The sequence below is a fragment of the Thermobia domestica genome, chromosome 10 (assembly GCF_964235325.1).
Source record: "Thermobia domestica chromosome 10, izTheDome1.hap1.1, whole genome shotgun sequence".
Classification (NCBI taxonomy): domain Eukaryota; kingdom Metazoa; phylum Arthropoda; class Insecta; order Zygentoma; family Lepismatidae; genus Thermobia; species Thermobia domestica.
The window spans coordinates 106,647,181-106,660,399 of NC_137463.1; the positions used below are offsets into that span (position 1 = coordinate 106,647,181).

At 35.2% G+C, this 13,219-nt stretch overlaps 1 protein-coding gene across 2 annotated transcripts; it reads right to left on the reverse strand.

Annotated features, from left to right (window-relative positions):
• Nucleotides 1–477: 477 nt before the first annotated feature.
• Nucleotides 478–12,681, reverse strand: LOC145662046 (uncharacterized). Of its 2 annotated transcripts, none has more exons than XM_081727380.1 (8): nucleotides 12,523–12,681; nucleotides 9,532–9,690; nucleotides 6,042–6,637; nucleotides 5,738–5,795; nucleotides 3,558–3,689; nucleotides 2,686–2,790; nucleotides 2,459–2,588; nucleotides 478–684 (listed from the first exon to the last, which is right to left on the reverse strand). In XM_081727380.1, exons 1-8 carry the CDS (start codon nucleotides 12,658–12,660, stop codon nucleotides 509–511), a joined length of 1,494 nt encoding a protein of 497 aa, XP_081583506.1. In that variant the 5' UTR covers nucleotides 12,661–12,681; the 3' UTR covers nucleotides 478–508. The 2 variants fall into 2 exon arrangements, with proteins under 2 accessions (XP_081583506.1, XP_081583505.1); XM_081727379.1 differs by having other exon boundaries at nucleotides 2,459–2,603.
• Nucleotides 12,682–13,219: the final 538 nt, after the last annotated feature.

Below are 13,219 nucleotides of genomic sequence, written 5' to 3' on the forward strand. Positions count from 1 at the left end.
AAACAGTTTTATAAAATCTGTCCGTATTATGGAGGTGTCCGTTATTGTGAGGTTTCACTGTATTAGATTCTACAAAACGACTTGTCGTTAAGAATTAGCAAAAGCTTACTATTGAATTTTGAGTAACTACAATTACTACATAGATTATATACACATATGTACATCATCCTTTGGTCTAATGGATGTAATCTTGAGAGGAAGTGGAATATTCTGAGGTAAAAAGATCGGTAGTTTAAATTTATTTTATAAACATAATACTTAACCCTTCTGCAAAATGACAACCTAAAGGATTGAAAAAGATGAATTAAAAGTCGCCGAGTTGAGAGTCCGTCAAATTACCCGAAATCATAACTGCAGACAAGTAATACAGAAAATTCGAGACACAGACGTCAAAGAGAAATATCGAAGACTTACAAATACATAATACAAATAAGGACATTAAAGCGAATTGATAAAACGAAAGATATATTATGTTTAGATATTCTTATCTTTTTACCTCAATTCCTCTTTAGAGGAAGCACTCTCGCTCATCGTCGCACCAAGGAATGCAGCAGCAGCAGGGGCAAAAATAAAACTTGAAGCAGCGGCCACACTGAGATTCATGGCGGAGATGGAGTAAGTTGGGAGGAAGATCCCTGTTTCCATGCTCTCTTTCCCACCTTCTTCTTCTTTCCTCTCGTTGATCTAAAATGAACAAAAATATAAAAATAATGAGGATTTGAATTATTATATTTTATACAATTTAAATAGCATTATTTCTAATTTCAGTTTTTGTACTTGGGTTCATCTGGGAACTATTAGTACTCATGGGGACTAATGATATTTAGAGGGAGGTTATATGTTGAATACAGTATTATATAATGTAGTCTAGAATACAGTAGGTTTTTCGCGTACGAAATGGGCCTAGTGTCTCAAGTCTCTGGGTATATAAGTCGCAGCGTGTCCGGCCTAAGGTCATTTCACAGTTGAAGCTAGTAGATGTATAAGTGATGGGATTCTTACAAATAGACGTAAGGGGATACTTTCAAATATCTAGGATCAATATTAATAGACGGAAACCATATTCACGAAGAAATTAAATGTAGACTAAAACCAGGGAATTCGTACTTATTCAGCTCAAAATCTCTTGTCGTAGCGAATTCTGTCGAGGAATTTGAAGCTTAAAATATATAAAACGATGATCATGCCTGTTGTGCTGTATGGTCGCTTACTCTGAGGGAAGAACATATATTGAAAATATTTGAGGACAAGATCCTGAGACGAATATTCGGACCGAAGAGGAACGTGAAAGCGGAATGACGGAAACTTCATAACGAGGAACTACATAATTTATGCGCTTTACCAAACATTGTTAGGGTCATCAAATCTAAGAGGGTCAGGTGGACAGGTCATGTAGCCAGGCTGGAAGAAAGTAGGAACGCTTTCAAAGACTTGACTGGAAGATCAATCGGGAAACAACCATTAGGAAGACCTAGGCGCAGATAGGAGGGCAATATTAAAATGGATCTCGCAGAAATAGGAATACAAAACAGAAACTGGATCTAGTTGACTTGCGAACGCGGCATTGAACCTCCGGGTTCCAAGGCCATGAAGTTAGTTAGTTAGACGTAAGGTATTGCGCCGTGAAGATAAGTGAACTTCCCGCAAAACTGCGCTACATTTTCCAATTTTATTTCAGTAAAGGTGTAAATATTGCACAGACCTGTTAAGAAATTTGTGCTGTTTACGGGCAAGATAAGATAACAGTCACTTTCTTTGTGGAAATTTTTATATCCAAGATGCTCCTCACAGTAGGCATCCAATCACACAAAAAATAGGTGATATTCGGGCAAAAGTCGAGTAAGACCGACATATAAATAGTCATGGCTTCGCTAATGACCTAAACGTTCATAATCAAACTACCGTGTTCACTTGCGTAATAGTAGCACTTTTTGTATCATTTTTTAAATGTGAAAATCCAACTGCGACTATTAAACGAGGAAAACTGCCATTTACTTATCGCTATGATCAAGACAATTTCGAATTTTGATACGTACAACATTGTGTCAACAAAAAATGGAGGGTGGAAGAAGTAGGTTGCTTGATCTCTGTTGACAGATGGGTCACGATGTTACGTGTCAGTAAACACGAAAAGTTCTTTTGCAATTTCGAAGGAAGTCACGTTCACCAAGAGAAAACTTAAATGATTAAAATATATTAATATAATTTGAAATAAATAAATATAGACAACTAGACTTGTTTGCCACAAAAAGTTGCAATGTACTGGACTAGGTATGAATTAGTTGCATTTCAGTTCAATGGATAACATCAGTAATCAGTGCTATAAGATGGTTTCACCGTGTAACCAAGTAAACATTTGTATACTGGTACATAAAAGATTAACTCATAAAGATTAATGATCATAACTCTTATGGTGATAACACTAATTTGTACAGATTAAAATATGAAAATAACTTACACCAATTGTCGCACGGGTCCACTCCATAGCCCAAACAAGCCGAAAACGGGGCGACAACGCATCTAGCTGCACAACTGATGACGCAACAGAGTCTACTTCGCCAAGATACAGGGTACGGATACGGCGGCTCCTGTAAAAATATGTTCTGTGAATAAATCTATAGTATCAATCTTTCAAATATACAAATAATGAATATACAAACAATATATATATGAGTCACAATTTACCTGAACTGGGTGTTCTCTCAAATTATCATCATCGACTTCTCGCGGTGACCTCTCGGTGCCCTCTTGTCGCTGTTTTCTCGGTCTTGGTTCCTGTCGCCGTTCGTGCTATAATAAAACAATAGAAATTTAATGAGAATAGAGAAGCATTATTTATTATTCTTGAAATTTCATATAGAAAACTATATATAATGATAATTCTAAGCTACTTGCGTTTCGAAAAAAAAAATCAGTATCAGTGATGTCATTCAGCTAGTTCGCACTGATTCGCCCGAACTGGTTGTTAAAATCACCTCTCCACCTAATAGAGGAGCACTTATGAAAAAGAAAAAAATAGTATTGTTCTTGAGAATCTAATATATTTATTTTCCTTTCCTTTCCAGCTTTCAAAGAGATGATTAACACCACATTAAATAATTTTCAAGTGTTTGTAGATAGTCAAGGTTTTCCTAAAGCAGAAATTCATCAAATCATCAAGGAGGCAAGAAAAATAATTAAAGTTATTGCTGAGAGTTAAGGCATTCAGTTTAATAAACAACGTAACTACAGATAAAAGAAACTCCCTCCTTGCTGAAACTCGTATCTCACCTCTGAGAATAACTTCTTGTAGGAAAGCCTTTAGAAGAATGGGATGCAACGCACTGGTAAAAACGTGGTTACACCAAGGGTATTACACACGTGCCAATTGTTGGGTTAAAAAGAAAGCAACATCCGAGTATTCTAAACATCGACTTTAATTCTAGGCTTATCTCAACACCGGCGAGTTTTGCAAACTAAATATTAAAATAAGCATTTGCATGACTTCAATCTAATTCTGTTATTAGTATCCTTGGAATCAATCAATCAATCAATAAATAAATAATAAATCAGTTTACCTCCTTGATCTCCTCCACGAAAACTTCTTTGACCATCGTCTCACGATCCATCTGCGAGGTCCCAGGAGGAGAAGTGGGATGACTTCGTTCCTCAGTTGGTGGTGGAGTGGTCCGTTTTCGTGTTGCTTCCTCCTACGAAATATAAATCAAGTTATTTTAGTTCCAGTCCAAATCTGTTTCATCAATGACTCATCTTACTTGTAACAATACCCCTGTACTTTTATTTCCTACGTAATATCTCTAGTTGCATATAAACATCATTAACAGCTAGGAATTCAGCAGTATATGCGTAAACAGTGCTGTGTCAACAATAAGTACAATCTCCTACTTCAAGTGAATTTTGCCACATGTGTAGTACCATTTCTTCCAGCATATTAAAAACAGTCATTTATTATTGGTAAAGACCGACACATTTCTTAGCGCCACAAAAGTTAGTATCTTCCTTTTTTTCGATTTTCCCAAAAACTAAGCATAAGAATTTAGCTTAAAGCATATTATTTCGTTCATTTCCAAGGGATCTATCGATTTATGTATGTCTTATCCATCGGCGCAAATCTGTCTTCAACATTGGAGGGGGGGGGGGGACGGGTAATACCGTTCCTTTTTTTAAGCGATGTTCAAAATAGTTATGAAGTAGAAAAATAATGCTGTGGAGGATCAAGGGAGCACAAGTGTCTTCAACATTGGGAGGCGGGCAATTTGAGGCTTATTCTGGAAGGGTGGGGTGGGGGGAGACAGAGACTCATATTACGGTAGATGAATCTGATTTCCGAGGTGAACCTGTTGTATATTATACAGCAAGGAACATCAATTTAATCTCTCTTTCCTTTGTAGCAGTCGGACACAAATAATATCATATTTCTTCTTTTCACCCCCAAAAATACACATTTCAAATCGGATTATTGGGAGGACATTCCCTCCAACTCCAAGATTGAGGGGATTTGCGCCAATGCCTTATTTTTGGACAATATATTAGTTAAATAAAAATAAAAAAATTAAGAGTTCATGATAATTTCGGGCTATATCTCATTAAGAATCTATGTCTTAATGAAAAGCTTAATGAAAGGTTACTTTAACGTTTTACCTCAATAAGCTCTCGTACAGGATAAATTATTTAAGTTTATAAATTAATTATTTTTTCCCTCCATTTTCTCAAAAACTACGCATGACCTTTTACAGTCGCACATATCATTTTGTTCTATCGATTGGTGTATTTCTCATCTGTGAACATTTTTTTTTTTTTTTTTTCATTGAACGCTAAGAGTATTCTAGAATTGGGTTAAGGTACAATTGATTAGTGGATTTCGCTTTATTTCTGTAATAGAAGATCGAACTATAAGTATGGATGACAATTTCACTTCTTCCTTTTTAGAGGTAGCAGCGAAGGAAAAAAAACTGAGTTAAAGTATATCCTAACCAACTATTAAATTAAACTCCGGAATGCGTCTAAATACCAGTTGTCAATACCGAAATTTTCAATGGGAACCTCCATTTTCTTCAGAAGCTTATTTATTTACATAAACACACATTGCTCTTTTCAATCACATTTTATGGTTTCCATCACATAATTAAAAGAAATATATATTTCAGATATGGTTAAGCTTACATCTAACATTACATAGCTTGTAGCAAATATGGTAATTCATAATACATAAATGTTTCTGTTTCAATTAATTATTGGGGTTTCATCTGTATTGTGATTTTTTTCTTTTTACCTGTGGAGTTATGCTTGCTGGTAATATGGTGAAAAATAAAAATAAAACCAATTAGTTCAGTAAATAGTTTGTATTAACTAATAAAGCTCAGCTGATAACATCATTTTCCCTGATAGCTCGAAATAATATACATGATTTGTTTCAAACTTTTCAATCTGCAAAGAATATTTGGGTCGTGGTTCTCTTGATGCAATGATCCATTATACGCTGAAGAAGATGGCGGCTTGTATTGAATTTTTCGGCATTAACGAATAGTTAGAACTGTGAGCGTCAGTTTAGTTTCTTCAGAAGTTATATCTTAATATCTTCACACTCGCAATTTATACCTTTTGTCAGAATTTTTACACTTAGCGTTAGTACAAATAGAAAAAAAATAAATTTATAAATTTCATAAATATAAATAAATAAAAAATAAAATAAATAAGAAACTACTGTTATAAATTAATTTCTATTTTATTGTCTTACCGTTCCGCTTTGTCTCCGCCGGAAGATTAAGCTTCTTATCCTTTGGAATCTAGATAAACTAAGATAAAAAAGAAATTAGAATTCGTGTGAACATAAATTCAATTTAGTGCACTAACAAATAATAAAATAAATTAATTTATTGTAAATAATTTCAATTAAGTTTTTGAGTCTTATTAAGTCCATTAATATAATTCTCGGGTCTCTAACAAGCTGGGCATGAGAAATACTACGGTCGCTAAAAGTGCATAACCCACAACAATTTTCAGAATAATATATATGAATAAATAAGACTTTGAAGTATTACCTGGAACGGGGAGGCGGTCGAACAACTGGTCCATACACACGCCTCCTCTCTTCATCCTTAGGCCTCCTCTCTTCATCACTAGCTTCTTCCTCTCTGTGGCTGCCATTAGAGTGTGATCCTTCCTCTTCTTCCACTTGCACTTCAACCTCAGCTTCACCTGGTTGACCCCCTACTTCTGGAAGTGCAATTGCTGGGGTTCCCCACCTCTGGAACTGGAGGATTCGCCACAAGCAATATACACTTCTAAAGAAGTTAGTCATAGGAGAGTCTTCTCGAGGAATGCCACTGAGATCGTAATCGGGCAAGTCCACGATTTGCCATGGCATTCCAATTCGAATCCTCTCAGAACTTATTAGGTAAGATAAGGACACTCCAAGGACCGAAGTCTCTGGAGTGGTCATTATCAACAAAATCTTGAGACCGCTGACACGCTGGGCCTCAGACATGTTGACAATGGCAAAGATGTTGTATGGCGAATAGCCATATAACATTCTCAGCCATGCTACAGACACTGGCTGCGAATGCAATGACATGACTGAGGTCGAAGTGTCAAGTATAGAACAGAAGCTCTCATCACTACTGTTGTCATATGAGTGCTAAATCAAAGAAAGAAAAACAGAGGTAAGTCACATAAAATGGACAACCATCAACAATACATTACTTTAAACACATTAGCAATTCTTGAGAAACCTAGTTGGAGCGCAATTATCAGTAATCGTCTCAGCCCATGAGCTGTTACCAGCCTGATAGCTTGAGCATGGTTTGGGCATCGGCTTCCGATGTGATTTTTCGGAGGTTAGAACCTCGTAATTCAAGTGACTCCCCAAATGTCTCACGATACTATATCAAAACCGAAAAACATGTACTTCCAACATAGATAGTAAATTTTAATTTTTCCGTAATATCTTGCTCAGGAGGGGGTTAAACCTCGAACTTTTTCCTTCATATATATATATATAGTGTTTCAATAAACAACACTTACAACGTTTGGGAGGTGATTCCCGAGACAAAAGAAAATTCATATGGACCTATGGAGAAAAGTCTTAGTTTTACAGCTAAAGCTGCCCAAAAGTATGGAAAAGCTATATTGCAACACTCGTTATTTCGAACACGAGAGACCGTGGAGTGGTGGTTCATACCAGTGTAAAGGAAGTTATGCATATGCATCCAAAATACATTATTCCAGTAATGTACAATGTGTGGGCAAGGGATTCCCTCATAACATAAATCCCAGACATGCTACCACCAGAATTTTTAGATATACTGTGACTTAAAAGGTGAGTCTACGTAGGGAAAAGGTAAGCTTTGACAACAATAAATACGGAATGCGTAAGCGGGACATCTGACGTATTAGGGAACGCCAGCTCCGTGGTTACTCGTGTTGAGAATAACGTACGCTGGGATGTGATATGCCACAGTATATTTCACGTTTTTTAATACGTAAAAGCGTCAAATGATATACTGTATCACTTTATGAACATTGATGGTGTTGTTTTGCGCACCCTATATACAGGCTATTTCAAAACAACACCGACAGTGTTTGGGAGGTGATTCCTGACACCAAAATAAGACAAAAAGTATATATCAAGCTGGTTGCACAAGTGCTTCCTTTCGTAGTTATAAGCTGCCGAAAACGTGAAAAAAAAAAAAAAAAAAAAAAAAACTTCAAAGCTCTATCGGGTCAAGACTTCATTTAGAAACTAGTATGTGCTCTACCCAAATATCCAAGTTTCAGAATCGTGCGGTACTTCTGCAACAATTTTTATAGAGGTAGTTGGTGAGCACTTCAAATTATATGCCGGTAGCTAAACTCCCTCTATAAAAATAGTTGCGTGAGTACCTTTGGATTCTGAAACATGTATTTTTGAATAGCGCACATATTAGTTCCTAGGTGAAGTCTTGATCTTACTACGGTAGGACCAATAGTTTTAGAGCTATGGATCTTTAAAGTTCATTCTTTTCACGTTTTCGGCAGCTTATAACTCCAAAAGGGAGCATTTGTTCATCCAGATTAGTCTATATTTTTTGTCTTATTTTGGTGTCAGGAATCACCTCCTAAACGTTGTCGGTGTTGTTTTGAAACATCCTGTATATAGAAATCACGCTAGTCCTGAAAGTATATGAAATAAAGTCCTTGAAGCCCCCTTCTCCCCGTTGATTTTATTCTGCGTATACCACTGGAAAAATATATTTAACAACTATACAGAATATAATAAATAAAATGTTTGAATAAGAAATAATATTCATATTAAATACAGTGAACCCTTGCGTCCTGAATTTAATCCGTTTCGTAAACTGTTTAAGAACTAAAATTATTTTTGCCATTTAAATTAATGTAAATATACACAATTGATGTGTTCAGGCCACAGAAACATGTTTTTGTTTTTATCTTTTTAAGCGTTTTTTTTTTTTTTTTTGTGATGAAGGATATAAATGAAAATATTCTTAATTATCCTAAATTAGATATAATGAAGACTAAAATAATACAAAAAAATGCAAAGAAATTTTTGGACACAACACCCTGACAAATAATGTGTATGACAAATGCTTGAAAGCACTACTGATAGCATGGATACAAATGTGTGTTCGGGTGTGTGTTCATAGCCCGAAATATCATTCGTGAACCGATATGTGGACGAATAGAGGGAGTCGTGAACTGTGGTCCACTGTATTAAATAAACGAAATATTATTAAACAAACAAGTTTCGTGTGAAACTACGGTAGACTTCCAAATTATACAAATTTAATACTTAAACTTGAAGTAGTACCTCTATAACTACTGGTTCCAACAGAGGAATAAGATCAAAGATAAGACCTGTTCCTTGGACGCTGAATCCAGATCAAAAAGCCATTATTTGCTATCTATTACTGTTTTGCTTCTATGGTGATCAGCGTTGAAACCGGAAATAGTTGATTTTTACCACTTCCGATTTGAATAGAGAATTAACAGAAGTGATGGAACCTATTCTTGCACGTTGAAGCAATTGCAAAAAAACGCCTTTTTACCTTTTATCGTTTTTGCTCTATTGAAGTCAGTATTAAGACCGGAAGTACTAGTAATTTCAACCACTTGTGGTTTTGGTAGAGTGTTGTAGGTTGTGACGGTATGTTCTCTTAAGACGATGATCGATTACAGAAAACCTCTTGTTGCTGTTCCTTACAATTTTTGTTCTATGGCAATCAACGTTGAAACAGGAAATGGTTAATTTGAACCTCTTCCGGTTTGAACGAATAGTTAAGGGAGGAGATAGAACGTATTCTTGGGACGCTGAAATGATTGGGAAAAAATGCTTCTTGATATCTCTTACCGTTTTTGTTCTGATATCTTTCGACAGACGGACAGAAAGAACTGTTGTATAAGACTCCGACATTTATGCACAGCATAGTATGGAAATCTGATAATTCGTTCATATAGAGCTACCTTTATTTTCGTAAATATTAAGATAAAAATTACAAGGTACTAAAGCAGTAGAAACTGATGCAGACATACCTCAGAAACAGTACTCCAGCTACCGGTACTACTACTAGAGTACCGTCTGTCTCCAGTGATAGCTTCCTCATGGTCTGTCAAATCCGGGTTATTGTTTTCTATCGTCATATCCAGGTAATCAATTGAGTGGAAACTCTCCGTTGAATTTGAACTATTCTCCTACAATAATAATAATAACGTAGAAAATTAATAATAATGTATATATATATATATATATATATATATATATATATATATATATATATATATATATATATACAATTCTACAGCGTTAACGTCTACTCAAAGTGTATACTCATTTTTTTTAAAGTTAATTTGTATTTATTTAAGATTTAAGTACGAGGTATCCCTATAAACTTTAACAAATACAGCTGCCTTCCTTTAAAATATAACCATAGTATAACAAAACTGGAAACACCTTTGTCTAAGCTTCCTGTTAGTTTGATGTAGTCTGTATCTGGATAAGCCTGCGACAAATGTATGTAGTGTGAAGTCATCGTACGAAACACGTGTAACGAAATAGAGCAACATTCTAACATTATGCTTTGTTACAAATTGGATAAATATTTTATTGAAACGTTGCAGATGTAGATACAAAAGTGTTGTGGATGATACTAGGTCACAACTCCATTGAACGTCAAGAAATGAGGTAAATATGGAGAAATATCGTTGAAATTTGATAAACATATAATTCCACAGCAATTGTCAACCATGTTCGAGATAAACAAAGAAAAGTTTTGGTTAATTTTAAGGAAGGACCTGAAAATGAGGAAGATGTGTGTTTGTTTTGCAAATGTCTCTGATTTTTTAACAGAACAGTAAAAAAAAAAAAAAAAAAAAAAAAAAAAAAAAAAAAAAGCCAATAAGAAAGAATAATATGAGGATTCGGTGGCTACTGCAGTACAGGAGAACACCATTCTGAAGTACATTGTGGTGGGCGATCAAACCTGACATTCAAAACTTTTGTACAACGACATCACACTATGTGCATTTGTCGAACGTTTACTCAAATACAAATTGCACAAAACTGGTTTAAACAGGCACTAATAAAAAATCTTAGACAAAAGTATTTCCAGTGTTATTTTACTTTTTTTTAGGTTCAATTGAGTTGATTTTGAGTTTAACGATCCTTCCAGCAGCGAGGTTATATGAGACGGGACCTATTGATTAACGTGGAATCCGAACCACATGAGCTCCCGGCGGGAATCGAACTTGGGCCTCCCTTGCTTAAGTTCGAGTACCTTTATAGGCGCATCTCGTAATATTAAACCTTAGCCGTACCAATCACTTACATCCCTAATAAAGTACTTGGATATTTTAAAAATGCGAATAAGTAACTTAAAATAAATTTTAAAAACCTGACAATGAAACTTATCATATAATTACCTCTGTATAAACATCTATAAATTTCTATTTTATTTGTGGGGCCGCGTTGGCTCAGTGGTAGAGCGTTCATTTCTGGTGCTTGGGATCCCGGGTTTGATCCCAACTCCCGTGTGGATGAGTTTCATTGGGGTTCTCCCATTTCCTCCCACTTTCTTCATTACACCATTTTTATTCATTTCTCATCATCACCTTCTCCTTTAGCCTAGCCGGCATATCGTGAGACGTAAAACTCAAATATTTCATTTCATTTTTTTTTATTTTATTAATATTTTTACCATTATAAATAAATAAATAAATAAAAATATATATTAATTAATCTTTAAGGTAACGTAGAAGAAAGAAATACAAGTGGCAACATTGAAGAAATTTAACAAGTTTGTTTTAAGAGAAAGTGCCTATGTTCAAATATATAAGAGAAAGAATTCATCTATTTTTCTGCTATACTCGTACACGAATTTTTAAATATTTGAATAGTAATTAAATATTCTAGAGCTCACTGATAGAACGCTCACCTCTGGTGAGACGAGACCCTGATTTGATCACAGAGTGTGTGAATTTATGGTGGACAGCATCATGTTTGTAGAGTTTCATGATGTTCTTCCGCATTTTCATTCCACCAGTTTTCTCATATTCATTCAGTTTCACTAATGATCCGTTTCCTTTAGCCTAAAGGGCATAATCATGGGACGTAAATTTAGTTTAATTTCCTATAATAATAATAATAATAATAATAATAATAATAATAATAATAATAATAATAATAATAATAATAATAATAATAATAATAATAATAATAATAATAATCCATTCTAAATTGAATAAGCAAAGACATGTATTTTTTAATAATTGGTTCATATGAAAGAAATCATTTCTAAATATTAAACAAAATTTCATTTATTTTCCTATCAAAATTTACAAGCTACCAAGGCAATAGAAACGTTGTGATAGGCAACAAAATCTCACAGAAAGAGTATCCAAATTAATGGAGTCATGAATTAAGTTCCGGGTATATGTATAATACGGATATCGGGGAAATTTTAGGTCTTCAGATTGACAATCGAGTTACGCAGACAAGCTGAGTTGAGTTGATTTTGAGTTTAACGCCCCTTTCAGTAGCGAGGCTATATGAGACGGGACCTACTGATTAACGTGAAATCCGAACCACATGAGCTCCCGCCGGGAACCGAACAAGGGTCTCCCACGCCAAAGGCGCGTACGCTAACCGCTTAGCCACGAAGGAGCTCAAGCAGACAAGTTGAATAGTATGTATCATTTATTAAAAATAATAAAAAATGTATCACGAAAATCTATTTGACGATTCTAATTGATGTTTTAATTCTTAATATGCTATTAATTTATTTTAAGAATATCACAATAGTTAAGTTTATATATGTTTAATTATTGTAATAATCGCCACACACACACACACAAAATGAACCATATAAAGCAATTCTAAAGAAAGTTAAAATATCGCTTTCTACATTTCACCTTATTACTGTCATTAAATCACATATATTTATCTTTTATGAGGTTATTATCCAGATAAAAAGACTAATTTCTAATGCAACAATATTATACAATGTTGAACAATTCAAGTATACTGACCTCGTGTTCACTGGTTCTGCGACAACTTACAGTAGCAAGCTGGAGATCCAGAACACAGGAACTGATATCAATCCTCGCTCTTCTTATAGTTTCCATCAGATATTCCTCTTCTGTGGCCAATCTCTGCTCCAAGTCCATTCCTCGGTTGACGAATTCGTCCACCTGAAAAAAGAAATAAATACACAATGTAAAGCTTTTTGTTTATAAAGTATAATATGGAGTGTCCACAAAGTTCTCTACCATTACAATGAAACATAGCTCGTAAACTATACGAGATAGAGACATGCGGTTTTGTACAACGTGTTCTATAAAGTAACCAAGAAAGTTCTGTCGCTTTTCGTGCAGGTCTGTGTTCCATGGCCCTCACACCGCGAGTTGAATGTTAATGGAGATAAGGCAAAGGTCAGTTATTGGTGTGGGTATATCCAACATACTACCGGGTTGTGACAGTTCACTTACACCGTGAACTTGCGTGAGAACAGAGTGAACATGGAACCTCCACAGTGCGTCATAAGGGCTTGTATGCTGTATGAGTTCAAATTAGGGTCAAACGTCGCTGCAGCGTAGCGGAAGATATGTCAGGCCTTTAGTGAGGGTGTCGTGACTACGCGGACAGTGCAGCGGTGGTTTAACAAGTTTAAGGACGGTGGCGAAACACTCGAAGACACACCACGGGCCGGAACACCAACACGTGTAC

Bases quoted from the DNA above. Each gene is read 5' to 3' on its own strand.
- LOC145662046 (XM_081727379.1), bottom strand. From the start codon at position 12,660: ATGGACTTGGAGCAGAGATTGGCCACAGAAGAGGAATATCTGATGGAA. The intron at 9,691-12,522 runs GTCAGTATACTT...TTATTATTGTAG, and splicing joins GCAGAACCAGTGAACACGAG to GAGAATAGTTCAAATTCAAC. The intron at 2,791-3,557 runs GTAAACTGATTT...GTTTTATTATAG, and splicing joins TCGTGGAGGAGATCAAGGAG to CACGAACGGCGACAGGAACC.